Genomic DNA, 24,894 nt, shown 5'->3' with positions numbered 1-24,894 from the left:
TGATCTGATCTTTATGATCTCTTTCTCTCTGCTCTCTTTGGGATTTTTGTGTTCTTCTTTCTCTAATTGTTTTAGGTGTAAGATTAGATTGTTTATTTGAGATTTTTCTTATTTCTTGATGTAGGATTGTACTGCTATAAACTGCCCTTTAGAAGCCTTTTGCTGCATTCCATGGGTTTTGGGTCATCATGTTTTCATTGTCATTTGTTTCTAGGTATTTTTTTATTTCCTCTTTGACTTCCTCAGTCACTTCTTGGTTGTTTAACAGCGTATTGTTTAGCTTCCATGTGTTTGTATTTTTTACAGTTTTCATTGACATCTAGTCTCATGGCATTGTGATTGGAGAAAATGCATGATACAATTTCAATTTTCTAGAATTTACCAAGTCTTGATTTATGCCCCAAGATGTGATCTATCCTGGCAAATTTTCTGTGTGCACTTGAGAAGAAAGTGTATTCTGTAGTTTTTGGATGGAATGTCCTATAAATATCAATTAAGTCAAGTTGGTCTAATGTGTCATTTAAAGCTTGTGTTTCCTCATTTATTTTCTGTTTGGATGATCTGTCCATTGGTGCAAGTGAGGTGTTAAAGTCTCCTACTATTATGGTCTTACTGTCAATTTCCCCTTTTATGGCTGTTAGCTTTTTCCTTATGTATTGAGGTGCTCCTATGTTGGGTGCATAGATATTTACAATGTTATATCTTCTTCTTGGATGGATCCCTTGATCACTATGTAGTGTCCTTCCTTGTCTCTTTTAATAGTCTTTATTTTAAAGTCTAATTTGTCTGATATGAGTATTGCTACTCCAGATTTCTTTTGAATTCCATTTGCATGGAATATCTTTTTCCATCCCCTTACTTTCAGTCTGTATGTGTCCCTTGGTCTGAAGTGAGTTTCTTGTGGACAGCATATATAAGGGTCTTGTTTTTGTATCCATTCAGCCAGTCTGTGTCTTTTGGTTGAGGCATTTAATCCATTTACATTTAAGGTGATTATTGAGATGCATGTTCCTATCACCATTTTCTTAATTGTTTTGGGTTTGTTTTTATAGGTCTTTTCCTTCTCTTGTGTTTCCTGCCTAGAAATGTTCCTTTAGCACTTGTTGTAAGGATTGTTTGGTGGTGCTGAATTCTCTTAATGTTTGCTTGTCTGTAAAGCTTTTCATTTCTCTGTTGAATCTGAATGAGATTCTTGCTGGGTAGAATATTTTTGGCTAGGTTTTTCTTTTTCAAGACTTTAAGTATATTGTGCCACTCCCATCTGACCTGCAGAGTTTCTGCAGAAATATCAGCTGTTATCCTTATTGGTGTTCCCTTATATGTTATTTGTTACTCTTTTCTTTCTGCTTTTAATATTTTTTTCTTTGTGTTTAATTTTTGTTAGTTTGATTAATATGTGCCTTGGTGTGTTTCTCCTTGGGGTTATTCTGTATGAGACTCTGTGAGCTTCTTGGACTTGACTATTTCCTTTCCCATGTTGGGGAAGTTTTCCACTATAATCTCTTCAAATATTTTCTCAGACCCTTTCTTTTCTTCTTCGTCTTCTGAGACACCTATAATTCGAATGTTGGTGTGCTTAATATTGTCCCCGAGGTCTCTGAGACTGTCTCCCATTCTTTTTTCTTTTTCCTGCTCTGTGGCAGTTATTTCCCCCATTCTATCTTCCAACTCACTTACTCATTTTTCTTCCTCAGTTATTCTGCTGTTTACACCATCTAGAGTATTTTAAGTTCAGTTATTGTGTTGTTCATTACTGTTTGTTTGCTCTTCAGTTTTCTAGGTCCTTATTAAATGTGTTTCCTGTATTTTCTCTATTTTGTTTTCAAGATTTTGGATCATCTTTGCTATCATTACTCTGAATTCTTTTTCAGGCAATTTCCCTATTTCCTCTTCATTTATTGGTCTTGTGGGGTTTTATCTTGCTCCTTTGCCTACAAGGTGTTTCTTTGTTATTTCATTTTGTCTAATTTATAGTATTTGCTGTCTACTTTCCCTATGCTGCATAGTAGTAATTCCTCTTGTCTCTGTTATGTTTGGCTTGAGGTGTCCAGCACTGGAGCTTACTGGCCTTTGGTTGGATTTGGATCTTAGTGTTGAGAATGAGACCTTTGGGAGAGCACTTGCTGATTAATATTCCATGGGGTCAGGAGTTCTCTGGTGGTCCAACGTCCTGGATTCAGCTCTGCTGCCTCAGAGGTCCAGGTTTGACCTGTGGCTGGGGCGCCAAGACCCTGGAAGCTGCACAGCATGGGAAAAAGAGAGGTAGAAGAAGAGAAAAGAAAAAAAGGGGGAAAAAGGAAGAGAGGGAAAGGACAGACAAATACCCAAGACTGGTGGTAAAAGCAACTCTAATCAATAATAATCACACAAGGAGATGTGCACACTTGCAGAGGAAGTCCTCCCATATTTCTAGTTAGGTCTCTGCACCTGCTGTGGGGAGGACTGTGGAGAGCTCAGACTGTGATCTGGTATTAGTCCTGTGTGTATTTGCCCCCACTGTCTACAGTTGCCCTCTAAGTCTACAGCTTCTACTGTAGAAACACTCGTCTATTCAAGTGATCCACAGATGCAGGGTCTATCAAGCTTATTGTGGGTATTAAATCTGCTCCTCCTGTGGCTGTTTCCCTCTCTCTTCTTTAGTCCTGCAGTCCTCAGGGATCAATTTTGGTTTTGCTCTCTTCCTTGCATGTGTTCTCAGGAGTTGGTTCCCCATCCAGGCAAGAGGGGGCAAAAAGTGTGATTGGGGCTCATTTGCAAATTCAGGTCAGGGGGAGGGAGGGGTATGGAAGTCTAATTGAAATTTGCAGGAGTGCTTGCAGCAGCAGAGGTTGACATGAGCCTGAGGTGTGATGTGCACTCTCCCAGGGAAGCTGGTCCCGAATGCAGACCCCCAGCACTGGCAGGCTGCACCCACCACTGAGAGGACACAGCCAATGACCTGCCCTACACATAGAACCCTTGGTGCCAGCAGCAGCAGGCAGCGGCAGTGGTGGGGACAGGCTCTGTGTTTCAATTAGCAGCTGCAGGTCACGGGTGGTGCTCACACAGGCTCCACTCTGCAGCCTGTGAGTTCATGGAGCAACAAGCTCCTCTCAAGCACCCTGAAACAAAGGTCTCCTGTCTCTCCATCAGGCCCAGGCTTTTCCCCAACCTCCTTCCCAGCTAGCTGTGGTACACTTGCCTCACAGACTGTTTTCATGCAGCCACCCCCAGTTCTCTCCCTGGTGTCTGTTTTCTGAAGCTCAAGCCTTGGCACCCAGCCTCCACCCACAGCTGCGGGTGAGCAAACCAGACTTTCTGGCTGGGGAGTGTTGCCTGAATCCTCCGTGTGGGAATCTTTCAACTCTACCCTCCATTTACCTGTTGTTGCTCTCTCTTCTGGGGGCTCTGAAGCTCCCCCTGTCTGTCCCCACCAGCGAGGGCACCTCCCAGTGTGTAGAAGCTTTCCCCCCTTCACAGCTCCCTCCCAGAGGAGCACATCTCCTTGGGATTCCTTTGTCTCTTTTTTTCCCTTTATTTCTTTTGAGCTGCCCAGTTACGTGGGGATTTTCTTGCCTTTCTGGAGGTCCGAGATCCCCTGCCAGCATTTGGAAGGTGTCCCACAGGAGCTTTTCCACTAGTAGATGTATTCTTGATGTTTTTGTGGGGATGAAAGTGAACTCCACATCTTACTCCTCCGCCATCTTTTTTCGGTCCCTCGCTCATGTAATTTATTGAATGCTGTACTTTTGATGCGATAAGCAGGCAAGCCTTTTTCTGGTACTCAGGACAAACAATGTTCTAAGTCTCTTTTCTATTTCTCAACTAGGGAAAGAGAAATGAGAGTAATTGAGTACAAAAAAGGAGTTTATAGGGCAACCAAAGAAAGTTTTGGCAAGACTAAGGGCTCCCAAGTTTCCTGAAGAGTTTCAGCTTTACAAAGGCTGAGAAGAAAGAATAAATGGCCTCCTTGCTCATCACCTGTCCTAAATGTCTTTCTGGGCCTCAGCCACATCACCAAATCACAGGATCCTTAAACATTCTGTGACCAAAGCTCATCACAGGTGGGATAGAGAATTTGGTGCTCCACTGGGGAGGGAAGGGTAAAGCTTTCTTTCTCATGTTTCTTTTTAAAAGGGAATTAACTTTAACGCATTTAAAGAGTTGGCCTCATGAATTTATCTGTGTGTCCATTTAGCACAGCTCACAAGGGGATTGAACACCTTCTCAGTTGCTTCTCCACCATGAACCCTTGGTGTCTGGGGATCTTGTCCTCCCTGTCTGCCCTTTTCTAGGCAGGCCCCAAGTTTAGAACATCAGCCTTTCTGCTTCCCCATTATCTTAGATTTTATTAGTTAAGGCTGAAAGGCCCAAGAATACAGAACTTCAGTTTGTGAATATAGATTAATTGAATTATTAAAAGTTCAGTTGAAAAGAGCATTATTAAACCCTATCACTTTAGAGATTTGTTAAATAAGTTCCCAAAGACAATGGAAATTATCAAACTTCACATAGCAATTTAATAGCCAACAAGGCAAATGAGACAAATGCTCAGCTTTTCTCCTCCATGAATGAGGGTTCATTCTATAGCAGTTTGTATATTATTGTTACTGTCATAATTATCATTAAAATTCCATGAGCTGTCTCTATAACTTAAATCATTTTACAAGAGGAACACAACAGAGATTAATGAAAAAGAAAAGAAAAAATTGAGAGAGTTGATATGTAGGAAAGAAGTTAAATTACTTTTTAAAAGAATACTCCAGAAAGAACTGAAAGAGGAGAAAATCGTGTAGGGTATAGAGGAAAGTGCACTAAACTTAGAGTCAGAAAACCTGGATGCTAAAACTGCCTATAATTTGTCAGATACTCAGGCACAGACCTTTGCCTCTCTCAGCCTCAGTTTCCTTTTTTCATAAAAGTAGAATCTTTCTAACATTGCTTTTCTTTGGTTCTTGAGGCTATCACATTATGGAGAGGAGACTCTCCAAACTGAAAAGAAAAAAGAAAGAAGGAGGAATGGAAAATAGGGGAAAGAAAAGGTGCTGAATGAAATCAGAATGTTGGAAATATAATAAATCTGGATACTTTCCTGAAAACTTGCACTCCTTGATAGTGTCCAAGGGGGAGGAAGATTTGATACCTGCGGGTGTAGTAACTATGTGCCTACTGGGGAATAGAGGTCTAATGTATCTAATTTCTGGACAGACTCTTAGGAAATGGGTGAATTATTTAAATCATTAATTCTAGACTGATTTGAATATTTGTTATTGTTCTTTAGCTTTACTGCAAGGACCCGTGAATAAGTTTTTCTTCTTGTTTCAAAATCTGGTTTTTAGGGCTCCTATACTAGGCAGAGGTAATCTCCCTGTCCTATCTGTTCCCTGCTTTATCGGAGTGACAGGGCTTGATGTTCATGATTGTCCACTTTCTGCTTCATTAATTATTATTACCTATGTCATGTCCAGTGCCACCTGTAGACGTGTTTTGTTTGAAAAGCACAGCATTATTTTAAATTTTGTATTTGAAAGCTTTTAGAAAGGGTGTGCATTTTTCAAATGGCCGACATCCCCACTACCCACTATAACTAACAGATTCACAACTCATGAGAACTTGCTGGGCCCCTAAGAGCAACTAAGTTTGTGACATGAAGACAACCAGTATTTCTATTTCTGTTCAATATGGAAAATTTGCTACTCTCTAAGAGAAATAATTCTGATATTTTCATTAGGAAAAATAACCATAGAAACTGCATGCTTAATCAAAAAACACTTAATAGTATTTTGGTAACATACTCCAAGTCCCATAATTTTTTATGTACTTCTCCACTTTAAAAGTCATTAAGTGGGTATCTTTCACTGTCCTGCTTATTTGTCTTCACCTGGACAAGGCCACAAAACTCTCAGTTCAAAATTTTCCTTTGTCTTCATTATTCAGTACCATTAGGTCAATACTTCAGGTCAGAATAGAAAATATATGATATGTATGCCACCTCTGTTCACACCTTTGCCATGGCAGACATCAGTAATGGATCATGTTCTCTTTCCCACTCAGCCCACATGCAACCTAAATTTCTTCTCATCTCCAGGGAGTTGCTACTAATTGATCAGAATTAGCATACAACTCAAATACATTTGTCATTCTTAATATAGGTTAATATTCTTAAATCTTAAATTTATGGGAGCTATCTTTTTAAAACTGTATTTGATAGTGGGCATGACAGTATGTTACTTCAGTTTATGCCATTTAGAAAAACTGACATCTCTTCCCAAATGCTGAAGTAGATCTTATAATTTATGTGAAAAGCTACTATTTCCCCCCAAACACAAAAGACAAACAAATGAAAACAGTCATAAATATACAAGTGAAAACAAAGATTTACTGTATACAACAGGAAATTATAGCCATTATCTTGTGATAACTTTTAATGGAGTGTAATATGTAAAATATTGAATCACTATGCTATACACCTAAGACTAATATAATATTTTAAATCAACTATAATTAAAAAAAGAAAAAGAAACTGCAAACTTCCAACTCACAAAAATCTTTCTCTAATAAATATAATTGTTTTAAATAAGACATCAGCACTTAAACGCTGTTCAACAAGGAGAAATAAAAATATATAAGGAACAAAGAGTTGAACAAGTAGAAAAGGAAAAAGTGAGGAGGAAAGGAATAGGGAGAAAGAATTTCAGTGAAAATCTCTACGAAAATTAAAGACCAAAGTAGGTTCTAAGTCCAAGTCATAATTTTACAGATATGCAAAACCTTTAGAATTCCATGGGAAAATCAACTCATTTCATAAATAAACCTAGTTCAGTAAAGAGATTTTAACATCTTAAAATAAGATCGGTTACTTCTCAAGCCAGAAACAACAGTTAGAGACTGCTGACAATCTCACTAGAACTTCAAAGGGTTCTAGTATCTAGTTCTAAGGTATTAAGTTAACTAAGGAAAACCAAAAGATGGGTTTTTTTATTTAAGAGTAAAATTACACAGATTAACAAGCCAGAAAAACATAGTGAAATGCTCATAATGTCACCAGCCTTCAGAACTTTCCAAATGACAATAAGGAATAAGAGGGAGAAACATAGAAGGTAGAAGAAAAGTAAAATAAAGCAGAATACTTTAAATGCAGTGAAAACTTACTACTTTGCAGAAGAATTTCATTTCTTTGTAGTCACTGAATATTTCTTAACATACCATTTCTAACAGAACTTTTCAGCTTTCCTATCCACTGTTACTCTTGATTTTTCACTGCAGCATAGCAATATACATAAAATGGGAGATAAGATTTCCATTTTAAAGTTTAGAAAATTAATGTTTCAAAGGTTTAGAGACTTACTCGGTCATAGAGCTAGAGAGTAGCAAAGCTAGGACTATCTAGTCTTGGGTCTTTAACCTCAAGTGTATTTGTACCTCACACCTAGGAACGAGGGACTGGGATTGCCTATAATCCATGCCCTCTGAAAGTCTAAATCTAAATGAGATTAAAATTGTCAGTTTTCTTTTTCTTTTTCTTTCTTCTCTTTTGGGTTAAACAACATTTATTTCTTAAAGTTATTATCAATTTTCATTATAGGTGATACAAAAGGCTTAAAAGCAATTCAAGAACCTTTATGTAAGTTTCCCTTATTTCTCAACTCAGTTCTTTTCCATCTTGTACAAAATGCCTACTGTGGGGAGCTGGGGTAGGGTGTTAAGGAGACACATAAAGATGGAGGAAAGGAAAACAAGTACTCATTATTTTACTGCTATCCTTTACCAATGTAAGGAATTGAGGCTGGTTTCAGGATCCCCCTAAGTAACAAGATTTTCTTATTTTGCGAAGTAGAAACTCTGCTAATAAAAAAAGTAATTAACCAAAAAGTAAAATAAAAATCCTGGGGTTTGATGGAGTCATTTGTCAAAAACAAACAAAGTTTTAGAAGGATCTGACAGCAAGAAGATTGTAAAAATTGATAACAAGAAAAATAATTGTGGGGAGTATGATCTTATTGGTCTCCTAAGAAAAAAGGGGGGAAATGCAGACTTACCTTCTCACTGCCTTCCATGTAAATCTAATATGTAGTGAATGCTTGATCTGAAACTCCATGAAACATACATTCTTCAGTCATGGTCTCTCCAAACTTTTAGCTGGCACTATAGGACCCATAAGTAAGTTCTTTTTCTGTGGTTTAATACTCCTGTGCTTTGCATCACTACACTGTTAGAATATGTAAGACACTCCTATCCCTGGATGTTTTTAATTTCTCCTGCACAAATTGTCAGTTCTTTTCTCTTTTTTTATTCTTTAATATTATTTTAACAAGCTGGCTACTCTGTGAGGAGATACCATCACTTTTAATTTTATCAAAACCTTGAGATTCAAAGGCAAAGAGGGAAGTGTTAGAGAGAAAGATAGGAAGGTCCCTTTCTAGAAACATTCAGTAACATTCAGAGGAGGAGAGTGGTGATTCCCAACTCACTGACCTATGATCCCCAGGATATCATTGACGGTTGTGTGGAATTTACATGCCCTGATATTAACAAGGATTAAATCTGGAAGAAGTGTCTAGATAGCATTTTAAATGACATGACCACAAACATTTCTGGCAGAAACACTGGGAGGGACTAAAGAGTGTGGGATGGGTGAGAGACAAATGATTTAGAAAAGAAAAAATAAAAAGGTAAATGGAAACAGTGACATACAAATGCTCTGAGATTTTATCAGTCCTTTATGGCTTTGGTACGTAAAGTGGATCCAAGAACCTACATTGGCATCACCTTGGAGTTTGTGAGAAACGCAGAATCTCAGCCTAACACCCATCCCCAGAGTTACTAAATCAGAATTTGCATGCTATCAAGATCCCCAAGTGATCTGTTCACACAGTAAAGTTTAGAACTATTGCTTTACAGAGTTTCAATCCCTTTGGATTTAGAAAGGAAACAAAAAGCTGAGTGTACTTAATCTAAGTTTAACTAGCTCCTCTATCCCTAAAGATTCTCCACAAAGAGTGTAGCCTTAAAGCCAATAACAAGAAAGATGAAACTCACTGTGGTTTAATTCATTTCCTAACACATCTCTATCTATCAATCCTGAGGATGTCCAGAGCTTGATCTCCTGGGACAGGGACAACCCTGAAGGGAGGAGGAGGAAGAACAATTTGAGGGTTAGGGCTCATGGCAAATCATACCTTGTGTCTACTCCTCCTGGAGCATTTATACACATGAAACATGATTAAAATAATCAAAAGTCAAACTTCAAGGGTAAATACTGGAGAGGTGTCACAAAAGCACATGTAGTCTAAGAGGTATAGAGGGGTATGAGTGTGTGTGTAAAGAAAGAGAAGGCTGTTATTGCTAAGCGTGTGTATCTAGTGCCTCAATCCCTTTACCCACTAACTATATCTAAGAATGGTTGAGTCTATGTAGAAGTTTCTATTCCTTGAGTCTATCTAGAAGTTTCTATTCCCTCTTAGATACTAAGATATTGCAGGCCAAGTTATTCTATTGAATAAGGGAGCCAAGGTCACTTACAAGAGATAGAAATTATTCCCACTGCCTCCTTCAGAAGATGAGGCTATGGATTCTAGCTAAACAAGTTCATATTAGCGCAGTTGGAAGAAAGGCAATGGCCTGTGTAATCTAGCGAGTTACAAACAGGATACCCATTGGGGAAGGAACACTGACCATTGCATTCCTACAGCTCCAGCTGTCAGATCCCAGTAGCACTGGAGTCCTCCAAGATGGAGAATGAAGAATACACTTTATCTGCTTTCCCAATGAGGTGGAAATTTTAGTCCTGGTGTCTATATTTCTGATGTTTCCCCAGAAATAATTTCAATGCAAACTGTATTTTCTTACTCCAAAGAACCATTCTAATTAGTTCTCTCTTATTTTTCCCATATATTAGCTGGAGCTATCGGACCAATAAGTGAGTTCCTTTTCTGTTTCCTAATTCTGACGCTCTTTGGTCTTCTGTGGGATAGGGGACCCCCTCCTCACCCTGGCTGTTTCCATTTCTACACCTCCAGGCTTTGCCAATCATGCTTCTTGATTGCATTTGAATCTCCTGACTCCTCCTGATGCCCAAGCCACCAGAAATAAATGCCCTGAATTGTCACTGAGTTTAAGACAAAGGAAAGCCAAATAATTCATATTTAAGATAATGACCAGGAAAAAATTCTCTAAGTTATGATAAAAATAATCAAAACAGCTACTTATGGGCTTTTCCTTAATTGAGGGAAGAACTACAAGAAAAACAGTTCTAGACGGCAAAAGAATAAGCATAATCAAGACAAAGGAAGAGGTGGTGATGAAAAAAGATAAAGATAAAGGAACTGACATCTACCTATTCCTAAAGAGTTTCAATCCTTTGAGACAGCTGAAGGGTAGACAGAGGAAAGAGGAAAACAGAGGAGGGATGGGGGTGAAGGAGAAGAGCTAGGAACCTTCAGCCTAGGTTCCATATGTTCTCCTTTGCCATAGATTTTTCAGTTAAGATGAATGCTGACTGACTTGATCTATGGGTGGGTTATGGGTCTTCCATGTTACAATTATCTACAGACCTGCAGAAATAGTTCTCCCTCTAGTTGAGTTGCTTCACAGGTTCTCTAAAAAGAATACTGGTGGCATAAGAATTCAGTTAATATCAAACCACACTGATTTTCCTCCTCTTTGTATTTCAGTACAATTCACAGCACCTATTCGTAAGTATTGAATTTGTTTATCTATTCTGGTTCCTTTGATGTCTTTCCAAATCCTCTAAAGAGTTTCAATCATTACTGAAAACAAAGGGAGGCCTCCATTCCTGTAGGTCTCCTATATTGTGCAACAGGGCGCCTGTCCAAGGATTGCCATACAAGCAACCCTTGATCTCCCTAGGGTTTTCATTTATGACACTCCCTATAGAGTAGGTGTTGAAGAAAGAATGGGTGTTTCCTTCACAGTGCTAAAGCATAATCTCTCTCTCTCTCTCTCTCTCTCTCTCTCTGTTTCTCAGCTGGAGCTACAGGACCTATCAGTAAGTTTGCTGTCTATTCTCTACTGTAGAGCATTTTAATTTCCTGTAGTATATTAAGGATCCTTCCCTGGATTCCATGTTGGGATTTCAGCAGTTTGGGGTCCACATTTTCTTGACCTTTCAGTTTTCTTCTACCTAGCATTTCTGCAAGTCATTAGTGATCTGTGAGTGTACACTCCACTGCTAAACACAAACTATAAAGTAGAGGACAAACACTTATAGAAGGTTTCCAGTGCCTTGTCAACATCACGCAAAGAACTTTTAAAACCAGAGTGAAATGGAAAGAAGTGAAATAATGGGAGAAAGGAAGAAAATTAAATTTAAATGGAGAAAGATTTTTCCAATCCTCTGCAGAGGTTTTAGTGGACCAACAGGGCAATCTCTACTTAGTATCTTTGCTACTTACCCTCTCAGTGGATCCATTAGATAGCCCTTATATGTATTAGATAACCTTAACATCCCAGCAAGAAATTCAGCATTCCCACTACCCAACTGCAGCTGACTTCAAGTTTAGTGGTAGAGATTTTTACTAGGAAAAGCAAACCAGAACCTGAAACCACCTACAGATATTTTTCTTATTTATTTTTTTAGAGCTCTCTCAAAAGACCATTGGTAAGTCACCCAATTCTAAAATTACAATGCCTTTTTGTCCTTTACAATGCTTAAAACATCAGTCTATTTTTATTTCAATGATTCGTGTCCACAGACTCCAGGATCGTGTTTCTGCTGCCTCATTATCCCACCCAGAATTCCTAAAGGTTGGATTCACCCAGGTTTTGCAGTAAAAAGATATTAACTATGAAGCTGAAATACAAAGTAAAAAAAATACTCCCCTAGGGATGCCCCTTTCTGAGCTCTTCCCACTTAAGTATATAATCTAGCTCTTTAGAACCAAAATGTAATAAAAATTTAGAACACAGCATCTAAACTTCTTGTTTCTGTGCAAATAATTTTTCACTAGATTATCTTCATTTTGTAAAAAAAAAAAAAAAATGCATATTTTAAGTGTCCTTTCATTTCTAATTACTCTGAAAAGTTCTCTCCAGGATAGTTAGGTTCTATCTTCACCAACTTTTAGCAACTTGCCCTGTTGCATTTTTCTACAGAAATATTATAAATAATGGTTAGGCTCCAAGGTATAATTGTCCATAATTATATGCTTATAAACTAAGAGCAAGTAGTCACAGCTTCACACACTGGATTATAGTATTCCTAGCAAAACTTGAGAATTTTTTTAAATTATAAAACTAAAGAAATGTGATTTGAGATACCTCTATATTCATCTGACAAAACGAATATGAGTCCTGTATTTGTATCTAGTCACATTCTTTGAATGATTCCAATAATTCTCTACAGGTTTTCTAAATTTCACACGCATTATGTTGTTGGATCTATACAACATTCCAATAGTGGTGGACAAAGCAGATATTACACCTATTTATTTATTTATTTATTTATTTATTTATTTATTTTTGCCATGCTGCTCGTGGGATCCTAGTGTCCCAACCAGGGATCAAACCCATGCCCCCTGCAGTAGAAGCACAGAGTCTTAACCACTGGACTGCCAGGGTAGTTCCAATACCCATCTTTAGAGATGAGGAAAGTGAGGCTCAGGAGTCATTTTGTGAAAAAAAAATAAGAGAAGTAGTTAGTTAATAATGAAGTTAGGACTGAAGTTTTGCTGACTTTTAGTTGACTTCTTCCACTACCATATTGGGTGTTAAAGTGGGTTGTTATCAAAGAATAAAATGATTTTCCAATGTTGGATTCAGGGGACAAAAAGGCCCATGAGGAGAGGAAATAAGAGAATGCAATACAAATAGTAAAAGAGAGAGAATGAAAATACAAGTTAAAAAGAGAAAACTCAAGCGGAAAAGAAAGGAAGAAAAGTGGAGGAAGAAAGATTATTAAGTTGGCAGATTAGAGAAAAAAGAAGTATAAATGAATATAAATAAAGCTTATAATGAGAAGGAAAAGAAGGATACAAGGAGTCACAAATTGAACATGGAAAAAGGGGAAGAAAATATATAGGAAAACTAAAAAGAAACAAATAAAATTTGAAATGATCATCTGTCCACGGATTTAGTGGCTTATACCAGGAGGACAGATGCCCTAGGAGTTCTACTCCAAGATCAAGGGCACTTTTTATACATCAGCCAAAGCAAATATTAAATTACTTTTGAAAAATACCTAAATTTCTAGCTTGTCTACAGCTCTTAGCCCAGGATATTCAGAACTGGTAAGCCACTTTCTAGCTTTTTACACAGAAAAATATCAAAGTTACAGGTTTGGGGCTTATGGGTCAGAACCAGGATATTTCCTGTCATGAGTGCCATGAAGGGAGGGGCTGTGGAGAGGAGAGATACTGTAGTGCCCACTGGTTGGCGGTGGGGGGGGCGGGTCTTTTTAGATTCGATTAACCATGAAGACTCAAGATTATCATAGCTCTCACCTGGCACCGGTAGGACGTAAGGCAGGAAGCACAGCTTGCTAGCAAGGCAGCATCAGCCATCCCTCTTCTGTGGGAGAAGCCCTGACAGAGGTCTGTGCAGATGTCTATAGACCCACACAGGAACTATTCCCTTTGGCCTCCCATAGGCTGAGTACAGGAGCCACCCTAACTTAGAAACCCTAGGAGCCAAAATCTCCTTTAAGAACACCAGACACATACCCTAAAGGAATCCCATAAGGAAATGCCCAGATACATGGTCACTACACTCAAGGAAGTCCAAAGCTATGGCTTTTTAATAGGTATTTATAGTTCTCCCAGTTCAGATACAGTTTACTGTTCAAGGATCATCCTTATGTAAAAATGATGATGCCAAGTAACATGGCAGATTTACAGTCTTTATCAGGTGATGAAAAGATCAGAGCTAGAAAATCAGCTGAAGGCCAAATTCTCATTAAAAACTGAAGGCTTTGTTGACCATTTGCCCACAGACACTAAAGCTAATCAAAGCAGTATTTGACTACCTGTCAGCCCTCAATAAACTGGAAGCTGTGAGAAGACAGGGTCCTTACCCTACTACCCTAATGCCTATCCCTAGAATATATTAGTTGGTCAGAAATACTTTAGTACAGGATGCTCCCTTGAAAAAGTAGTATCATCTACTGTTACTGATAGGAAAGAAAAGCATAAAGTTTCACTTTTCTTTAATGTCTCCTAGGTTGTCAGGGATCCTAGAGAAACCCTCACCTCAGGCTGAAATATTGCAGTACCTTTAATTTCCCTTTTGCTCTGTAGTTAACATAGCTCCCTGATGTTCTCATTACTGATATCACTTCCTCTCCCCTACTCTACCTCCCAAAGTCCCATCCTTAGATAAAATTCATTAAAAAATGTATTCTTCAACTGAGCACCCATACTAATATGCCAATTTGGATTTCTTTTTAGTGCAAACTCCAGGACTTATTGGTAAGTTGCCTGTATGTATGTATGTATGTATGTACAAGGATGAGTTAAAAATTATCTGCACTCCAGTTGTATTAAAACTTCTATAAATTATACAGCCAGAGTGTGGATAATTTTTGACTCACCCTCGTATGTATGATATGTATATATACATATCAACTCATATATCTCCCAAGTTCATAATAGTGATAATTCTAATAGTGATAATAGTGCTTTGCCAATAATCTTTAGAAGACCATTTCAAAGCAAAGATGCAATAGAGAGAATCTGGGGTAGGATGTAAGAAATGAGCAAGAAGACAAAAGATGGCTGAGAGAGTGATACAAAAACGATGTGAAGGAAAAAAAGATGAGGGAAAGTGGAGGAAAAAGAATACAATTAAGATTTTACCTTAGGGCTTCCTAGGTGGCGCAGTGGTTGAGAATCCGCCTGCCAATGCAGGGGACACGGTTCGATCCCTGCTCCAGGAAGATGCCACATGCTGCAGAGAAACTAAGACCCTGTGTCACAACTATTGAGCCTGCGCTTTAGAGCCCTTGAGCCACAACTACTGAGCCCACATGCTGCCACTACTGAAGCCCACACGCCTAGAGCCCCGTGCTCCACAACAAGAGAAGCCACGGCAATGAGGAGCCCGCGCACCACAACGAGGAGCAGTCCCCACTCACCACAACTAAAAAGAAAGCCCGCACACAGCAAAAAAGACCCAACACAGCCAATAAAATAAATAAATAAATAAATTTATTTAAAAAAAAAAAAGATTTGGGCTTCCTAGGTGGCGCAGTGGTTAAGAATCTGCCTGCCAATGCAGAGGTCACGGGTTCGATCCCAGCTCCAGGAAGATCCCACATGCCGCGGAGCAACTAAGCCCGTGTGCCAAAAAAAAAAAAAAAAAAAAAAAAAAAAAGATTTTACCTTAAACACATATAGTGTAAGGCAACAATGAAGTGGTTATCTTTCCAACTAAAGTAGGATTACAACTCTCCTAGAGGAAGATCCAATTCTTATGGAGAGGCTATAGTCCAGCAGCAGTGCAGCAAAATATATTTAATCCTGAAAACTGGGATTTAGTAATTCCTGGGAAACCATTTTCACTGTTCTTCTTTGGAAAACATCAATGGTACATGTGTTTTTCACATTCAACAACCACAATAATTTATGTTTGTTTCTATTTTTAGTACAATATACTGGACCCAGAGGTAAGTCCCTTATCTGTTTCTTTCCTCTGATGTTCTTTGATTGTCTACACTGTCTATAGGGTCTGTTTCCTGTCCTAAATGTATCTATTGCCATAAGGATGGTGGTTTTAGACATGTTTTCATGCTTCCCAGTTTCTATCTGCTGAGAATTTTCCAGGGTTATTTTTTATAGAAAAAGAGCAAGAAAATTCCCTCAGTAATGACCATAATGGCTTCTATAACAATATAAAATTTCCTAATGTAACAGAAAAGGAGTAATAAGGATGACTTTCCAGTCCTGAAGTACCTTGTAGTTTATAAAGGGCTTACTTAAAGATAATGGAGACAATGTAGAGAAAATGAGAAAAGGAAGGCAAATTTTTTAAATAAATGTAAAAGAGTGAAAAGACAATCTAATTTAAATAGACTGAGGTCTTCCCAGGTCCCTTCCAGTTTTCTGGGGGAAGTCTACCAGGGAATACTGCTCAGGATCTAGTCTATCCTGAGTTCCCCAGTCTTTTGTCCCAAGGCCTTTCTCTTTCCTCAGTCCCATCCTGCCCTCTCACCCCAAACACCCCTCAACAGACACACACACACACACACACACACACACACACACCCCATAGAGCTTCAGGGAACAGGATATGACAGTAGTTGGGCTGCAATTATGGGAACTGACAAGCAGAAGAAAGTGGAAGGTAAGTTCATATTGCGACTAGTGAGGGCAAAGCCAATGTCAAAACCTAGTGTCAAAATCTAGAGTGTCAAAATTTACCCCATGTAATAGAAAATTCTGAGTCTGGAAATTTAGTAATAGCATCCCAAAGTTTAAGCCAAATAGGAGGAAATTATCAGAAGGCAAGTCAGGGGCACTCAGACATTCCTTCAACTAGCTGAGTTCCTACCACATATCAGAAACTGAGTGGAGCTCTGGGATAAAATCGTGAATAAGAGAGAGAAAGATGTGGTTTATCTCTGGTCCTGTGGAGTCTATAGTCCTCTAAGATATCTTGGAAAAAAAGAAATCAAAATGTGGAGATTGCAAGCAGTCTCCCACATAATCATACTATGACCACTGAAACTGGATGTTGCCTGCCCTAAATGCTGGTTCTAAATACATTTCTTGTTGTGGATGAATACAAGCCATCATTTATTGACTATTCCCCTAAATCAAGGCTCTCTTTTTCAGTACTTTTGATTATCACCAAGACTTACAGCCTTGAAAGTTCTCATAATTCTTATAACAGAAAAAATCATAAATCAGTTCACCTCAGAGGATCTCATTGTGGCTGAAGGAAGGGTTCCATCTGGTCCCAAAGTCCCCTAATAGTCACCATGTGCCAGAGAATCTATATGGGTACATCAGTTCCCTTCCCTTCTTTTCTTCCCTGCTTAACTCCCTCTGCCCTATGTGTTAACAATTTTAAATGTATAGTAATGTATCAGTGAATTATTTTGCTACATTTATTCCTTCCTAGCTTTCCCCTAGATTACAGGTGATTTGGAGAAAATACAAAGTGCACCGATTAATTTTTTTAATTAATAAAAATAAGTGCTCCAAATGGGACTAGTAAAGAAAAGCAGTGGGAAGACAACTTTTCAAATCAATTAAAAAGGTAGGTAGGAAAAAGACTAGTGAAAATAAGAATGGCAAAAGTACACAGAAGTACAAGCTTAAGAGCTTATGAACCTCTAGAAGTGTTTCTTCTATTTATGAGATGTGAAAGGAATGGAAAGGATGGCCACTCTTCTGCCCAGACAGGAGATGCAAGCCTGAGGATGCAAAGCACAGGGGTGGGTGCTTTAGCCCAGACAATGCAATGAGCTAACAGGCAGGTTTCAGAGCTTCCTGAATCCTCTCTGCAATTACCCTTTTTAAGCCCATCATGGGAGAACTGGGTTCTATTGGTTCTACACACCCTGATTTCTCCCTTTTTTTTTCTTCCTTTTTTCCACCAGCTGAAGCTTCAGAAATGACCAGTAAGTTCCATGCCTATTCTTATATGATAGTTGCCTTCAGCTTCCTACAGGGTCTGGGTATAGAAATTTATGTTTCCCTGTCTCTTGCTTATTCCACTATCTAGCTGCACCCACCCCAAGAATAAATGGAGGGCAATACATACCCCCCTTTATAACCCAAAATATATAATGTAATATATTTATATATAATATATATGTATAAATGTATTACATTATATTTTTAAATAGAGGAAATTATCTGAAGTTTATTGTGACTTGTCAGCCATGGACAGAGTATATTTGTATGAGTGAATGAGACCTTGTGCCAGATAGCAGAAATAGGGAGAGGAAAAGTGAAGGCAGTACAGTTTAAATTACCAACCCCACTGTAAGATTTTAAGCAGTTGACCAGCCACTGCAAAAAGGGAAGAGATAAATCATCTCCCTTTCCTGCAGCCTCCCAGACTAAGCAGGAGGCAAAATCCTACAAGGCATGATGGCAACTGTATCCCCCACCACAGCGGAGTACAACACCTACAAGGGGTTGATTCTATCTCCACGGATATTTCTGATACTCTCTCTTTCTCAAAATAGTAGCAGAAAAACTAGTTTTTATTTCATCAGACTTTCCACACTGATTTCTCTCTTTGTTTTCCAGCTACAGGATCATCCTGTAAGTTTGAATATCTCACTTCGAGAAAGAACTCAGTTGTCTCCAGCAGTATCTAACAGATCTACCTGAATCAAAATTTATCCATCCATGTTGGATTGCAATTGCTTAAAGCTCCTACTTCCTTGACCTCTAATTTTTCTATTACTCAGAATTCCACTGTTATTAATAAGTTTCTAGAATGTTCGCTGTCACATAAAAATTAAAGAGCAGAGAAAAAAAGTTTCTCCATGGTTCTAAAGATTGTTAGTTAGGGACTTTCCATACAGAAGGAAAAAATGAATGGGAGAAAAAAATACAGATAATATTTCTATTTTCCAGCTGGGTCATCTGTACAAGCAAATAGTAAATTGTTTGTCTCTCTGCTGTGCACTTACCAAAGTCCAACAATGTCTACTGGAAATTGAATTCCAGCACAGGAATTTGAAACTCCTATTTTTTTCCCCTTTTGCTTCTCCATTAACCAGTATTCCACCAGCTGATTATAAGTTTTCTGGAAAGTTCAAATGTCTCTGATTGGAAAAACTTTTCAAGCAGTTATATCACTAGGAAATTTACTGATAGAAAAAAATGAATAGGAGAGTAAATAAGAAGGGAGGAATAAAAAAATATCTCTGCTTGTTTTTCAGCGAGATCAACTCCTCACGCAATCAGTAAGTCTGGGTGTTCCTTTGATTGTTTGCCATAGAGTTCAATTGATTTCTAATGGGGTCCAAAATTCTTTACCTGGCCATACTGGGATACAAAGGGCTTGAGGTACATCTTGACCTCTTGCTATCTCGTTATCAAAATCCTTTTGGGTTATTAATGATGTACTGGAAAGTTCTGATATTACTAATTTACACAAATATGAAGGGGGGAGGAAAAAGTTTTGCTTAGTTATAAAGACCAACAAGAGACTATCTGCAGAAAAGGAAAAATTGATGGGAGAGAAAGGAGGGGATAAGTTTCTAAAACAGTTTTCACTTGGACCTCTTGCCCTACTCAGTCTGTTTTCCACATTTGAAGTCCAAGATACCTGAGGAAAATATCCCTGACCATATAGGAATTTTAGGGGCTAGAAGTTACTATTTCCTTGACATCTCACATTCACATTGCCAATAACTCTCTCAGCTTTTTAATGATTTTGTGGAAAAAAACAAACTCCACTGAATCACATAAAAAATAAAGAGCAGAGAAGAACGTATCCCAGCAGTGAAAAATGACTTTACAAGGGACTTCACGAAATGAAAAGCAAATTGAATGGGGAAAAGTGGGAGGAAAGATAACAGTTTTCTCTGTTCTATTTTCCAGCTGGATCAGCTCCACAAGCCCTCAGTAAGTCATTCCATGTTTCTTCCACTGTGGGGTCCAATAACCTCTCCTTTCCCCAGCTGTGCTGGGATCTCTGGGCATGGGGTACATGCTTCTTTAACCACTTACCTTCCCATGGTCAAAATTCCATTGTTGTTCATGTTTTTTTGGAAAGTTCAAATCCTGGCTTACATTAAAAGGAAATAAAGACTTCAGGTAACATTTTCCCTATTGTTATATTGACCTACCTAGAAGAACCTCTCTAAAAAAGCAGAGGAAATATAGTGGGAGAGAAAAGAGTTTTGAAGATATTTTTCTGTCTTTCAGCTTGTCCACCTTCAGTGCCCAGAGGTAAGTTTAGTCTGTTTCCCAGCTATTTTCTGTTGTTGTTATTGTTCCCTACAAGGCCTAGGGCCCTCTCCCTGGCCTATTCATTTCTAACTCTTGTGTAGCAACCTGAGGCTTGTAGCTCTCAATTCCCTTCACCTTCTGCTCATCCAGCTTCTCTCCCTGTGAAGTCAACTTACATTTACTTAATTGCAAACATATATTTACTTTGCCTCTCCTATGTGATAAGAACTATATGGGTGCTTGAATTACTTTATGTCATTTAATTCTTAGAGCAACTCCACTGACCTCTTTGTAAGGGCTAAGAAACTGAGGCCACATCCTTGCCCAACAATAATACATAGTTATAGAACAGTAATTTAAACAAAGAGCTGTGGGACAAACAAGCTTCCTCCCTATACAAATATACGTCCTTGGAAGGAAGCTTGTTCTTTTCAAACAAATATCCACTGATATCTAATTTGTTTTTTAGGTCTGTCCATGGCACCCATAAGTAAGTATTACAGCTGTTTCTCTACTTTGGCTCTCTTTGGTCTTCAAAGTTGAGGGACTTTGTTCTCTTAAAGTGATTTGACTTTCTCATTGCTTTCCTGCTTCCTTATTACTCAGCTTCCCCTACATTATAGATAATTTAAGAAAATACTGATTAGAAGAAGGAGTAAAGTGGCATTTGTCAACAAAAAAACTGAATATTATGAAATAACAGAGGCAGGCAGAATTTTTGAGAGAAAAAGAAGTCCAAAATGATGGTTAAATGGAGAAAGACTTTTGAGCATTCCCTCGAAGAATACACTGCTATTCAAAGGAAACAGAAGGATCCAGTGATCTTTACCTGGTACTATACCCAAAGTTGTTCAGGTCCAATAAATGAAGAGGGCTTCTAAGGAAACCCTGCTTCGACTTCATCATTACACCATCACTGCTTAATCTTACACCTAAGTTTGCGTTGCAATTGCTCTCTAGGGCCATTTGGGATGCTTTCTTCTTATTCCCACCCAAGTTATCCCCTCACAGATACAGGCAGAATAAATTAGATAATACTATGTTTTTTCCTATTTAAGAAAAATTACGTGGATTTCTTTTTGTTTATGTTTTAGTGATTTCACAGAGAACCTCAAGTAAGTTTTTTACTTCTCAGTCTGTCACATGTGGGACTTTTTCTGAGCTTAGATGTTTCTATTTTAACTAGCCAAACCCAAGAATGAGGCTGGAAACCTCAGACACCCATGTTGGAGCACAGGCCCTATAACTGGGAATAGGGACCAAGGCCCACCTGAGGTCAGCAAAAGGGATTAGTGGTCATGCAGCTAAGAATTATAATCCAGAATCTAAATTGAATGAATAATGTCCTTTACAGTGGCGGCATCAGGGATGGGCAGGAAAGAGATGCCAAAATCCAAGATCTAAGGGATTGGGAGGAAAAAGAAAGGAATGCCAAAGGAACTAGGGAATATGCCATCTTCTTTTTTGGCTGGTTTGGTCTTGGCTGCTAATTTTTTAAGTAAAAATACAAAGCAAAGTTTAAGCATAAAAATGAGGGAAGAGTATTAGAATGATTTCCAAGGGGCAGAAACTGAATAGAAGTACCTTGAAAGGAGAGGGTAAAGGTAAGCCCTCAGCAGGAAAGGTGAAGGGATGGGGAATTATGAATAGCAGCTTCGCCTCAAAAACAGAGCTAGAGTTTCAACACCTACTACAAGATGGCAGCCAAAGCCTCAGGACCCAACACGGTGAGAACTGAAATTGGGCCTCCCTCAATAAAGATGGAAGCAGAAAATACACTGCCTTTCCAAGGAGAAAAACTAAAATAACTTCACCCATCTGCCCCAACCATGAAAACAGAGCCACCTGCACAAGTCTGGACCTACTTCTGCCTAGGGTGTAAAACCCAGGTGTACTATCTGTGCAGTGTGGGAATCCCAAGCCAAAACAGTTAAGATCAGGTTTGGTGATGGTGTACCCAGATAGCAAGAGCAACAGCAACCACAAAACTCCCCACAAGAAGGGATCCACAACACAGAATATTCACAGGATAAAACATCCACAAAGATAACTCCCAAGGAATAAGGGACTATCCCCAAAACTTATGAAACTTATGAGGAAATCCAGCATCATGTGAGTGATACTTCATAAGCCCCAACCAACTGGAGAATTCCAACCCAGAGAAATATAGCTGCAGCAATCTTCAGAGCATTAAAATAAGAAACTTAAAATCTTCAAAGATATTAATGCATTTTTTAAAATATATATTGGATGCTTGTTCCAGGCCAGGTATTATCTTAGGCACTGAGAATACAGCAGTGAAAAGACAAAGCCCCTGCACTCATAATAGTAAATAAACATATAATAGATGTCAGGTAGATAAATACCATGAAGAAATATAAGTAACAGACTAGGCTAGAGGAAGATGATATGGAGAAGGAAGAGTGCGCCAGACACAAGGAACAAATACAAAGGGCTTGCTGTGGGGTGCACAGTGTAGCCTAGTTAGAATGAAAAGAAAGAGGCAGAGTGTAGATGATGAGGTCAGAGGGACAGGTGCCAGAGTATGTGGGGTCTTGCAGTGCTTGGTAAAAATGGCAGATTTTATCCTAGTTGTAGTGAGGGTCTTTTGGCAGGTTTGAACAAGGAGTCATAAGCTCTACTTTATAATTTTAAAAGATCATTCTGGCTATTATATGGAGGATTATCTGGAATGGGTGTAACAAGAGTAGGGGTCTCAAGATAAAAAGCAGGAAGACCAGTTAGGAGGACTAGAACTGTAGAAATACCAGTTACAGTTAAGAAGTAGAGGGGTCAGAGTGGAGGTGGGGAGAAGTCTTCAGATTCTATTTATGTTTAGGGCATAGCCAATAGAGCCCACTGCTGGGTGGAATGTAAGCTTAAGAGGGAAAAAAGGCTCAAGTATTATTCCTAGATTTGGGGCCTAAGCAACTGGGAGAGTGGGGCTATTTACTGATCAAGGTAAGATGAAAAGAAGTACAAGTTTAGAGGAGGTAATCTTGAGTTCAGTTTTGCATATGTTAAGTTCAAGATGCCTTGGACATCTATGACTTGTCTATTAAATAGTCTGCATGTAGTAGGCTATAAGCATATTCTCTGACATATCTCTTCCCTACCCTTTAGGATCTTCAGTAAAACTCATAAGTTTCTAGTCGCTTTAAATTATTTAAAACACTCCTTTTAAAGCACCCAATTCTCCTAGCAGCCAGTCTTGGGCCCAATGACTCAGAACAGGGAAGAAGTACAGTCTGCCTTTCCTTCCTGCCCACTCTCCTTGAGCTTATAGTTCCCAATGAGCTGAGGCTAAGAAGATGGATTTTACTTAGGGACATACAATTTCCCTCCTCTGTTATTTGCAGGTCCTTTTCTCTGAGGACATGAGACTGACTGCCCTTCAGTGTCACCTAGGGCAGGCATCCAAATGTCTTGTAGAGTACATGTTTTAGTTTTTTGAAGGAATCTGCAGAAGTTTGCCCCATCCTGAGGGCACTACTGACTGCACAGTCCCTGATGTGGAAGTACTGACTCCAGTCTGGACTATTCCAGAGCCCCTTAGCTCCCTCCCCACAGTATGCCTCATAGCCTGTCATTGATAAGGTGCCCTCATCAAGTAGGGCACCAACTTGAGTGAGGTACTGGTATAAAAGCTCAAGCCTGGATATCTTCTACAATGACCACTTGACCTTCAAGAAGCTCAAGCACCCTTGCCACAAGAAAAAGGAAGAAGATGCCTGCTTCTCCAATGCACCCCCCTCACTGTGCACTGCTCCCTCTCTCCAATTCTCTTTTCCTTATGCTCAAAGTGCACAAAACAAATCAGCAAATCCACTGATTTGTAGACATTCAACCAGAGGATGAGTTGCCACACAGCTTTTCTCACAGACACCCTCAATCTTTGTAAGCAGATCTCTTGAAGTCCTTCTCATTTTCTTTCAGGAATGAAATCACTGTACTTTCCTATCTCACAACACCAATTCTTAGTCAATTACAACTCTGAAGATTGCCTTAAATCTCATTCCCCTTATAGTTATTTGCTTACGTAGGCTTGGGAGAAGGGTGATGTTTGGGATAATAGAACTAATTTCACCATCATTTGTTAAATCCTTAGAGCAGCACCTCTGCATTGCACAACACACAACCCTTCCCATTGTGTTTCTGAGTTGTGCAGTCCTTCCTGAGGGCTTGTCTCACCTCAGTTGGGTGAGGAGGGAAATATGAGAGGTTATAACCTCTTTTTCCTTAGGTTTTTATCTCAGTAGGCAATTTGACATCCTCTTCCCAATCTAAGCATATACAGCATATCAACAAGTAATTGAATATCTGAGTCCAAAGCTTTAGGGAGAGATCAGGTAGAGAATGAACTTGACAACAATTAGCATATAGATAGCATTTAAAAATCACTGGACTAAATTCGATCACCAAAGGTGTATGTAAAGAAAGAGTGCTTAAAAAAAAGATAGAATACTAAGGATTGTGCTCAGGAACACCAATTTTAGAGGTTGGAAAGAAGAAAAAAATCTAGCAAAGTAAATAGAGGAGTGAGCAGGGAGAAAAAGGACTCAAGAGACTATTTCAAGATAGAAAGGATATATGAACAACTGCATCAAAAACTGCTAAGAAATAAAAATTTGGACTGAGAACTGGTCATTGAACTTTATAAAATGAGGGTTATTAGTAATCCTAATAGGGTAGAGGGGAAACAAAAGCCTAATTGAGGGGCTTCCCTGGTGGCGCAGTGGTTAAGAATCCACCTGACAATACAGGACACACAGGTTCAAGCCCTAGTCCAGGAAGATCCCACAATGCCATGGAGCAACTAAATCCATGTGCCACAACTACCAATCCTGCACTCAGGAGCCCGCAAGCCACAACTATTGAGCCCACATGCCACAATTGCTGAAGCCCACATGCCTAGAGCCTGTGCTCCACAACAAGAGAAGCCACCGCAAAGAGAAGCCCGCATATCAAGAGTAGCCCCACTCTCTGCAACTAGAGAAAGCCCACGCAGCAACGAAGATCCAACACAGCCAGTAAATAAATAAAT

The 24,894-nt window shown here is 39.0% G+C and overlaps 1 protein-coding gene across 1 annotated transcript in view; it reads left to right on the top strand.

Annotated features, from left to right (window-relative positions):
- TSBP1 (testis expressed basic protein 1) overlaps positions 1–24,894 on the top strand; it is a 75,506-nt gene that overhangs the window by 17,500 nt on the left and 33,112 nt on the right. Inside the window, exons 8-15 of the mRNA XM_057698177.1 lie at positions 10,653–10,673; positions 10,967–10,987; positions 11,579–11,599; positions 18,836–18,859; positions 19,500–19,523; positions 19,827–19,850; positions 20,320–20,340; positions 20,945–20,965. Of these exons, the coding sequence (XP_057554160.1) occupies positions 10,653–10,673; positions 10,967–10,987; positions 11,579–11,599; positions 18,836–18,859; positions 19,500–19,523; positions 19,827–19,850; positions 20,320–20,340; positions 20,945–20,965 (177 nt within the window). The remainder of the gene's footprint in view (positions 1–10,652; positions 10,674–10,966; positions 10,988–11,578; positions 11,600–18,835; positions 18,860–19,499; positions 19,524–19,826; positions 19,851–20,319; positions 20,341–20,944; positions 20,966–24,894) is intronic.

The sequence above is a fragment of the Hippopotamus amphibius genome, chromosome 11 (genome assembly GCF_030028045.1).
Source record: "Hippopotamus amphibius kiboko isolate mHipAmp2 chromosome 11, mHipAmp2.hap2, whole genome shotgun sequence".
NCBI lineage: Eukaryota > Metazoa > Chordata > Mammalia > Artiodactyla > Hippopotamidae > Hippopotamus > Hippopotamus amphibius.
This window is presented reverse-complemented; position numbering and strand designations above follow the sequence as displayed.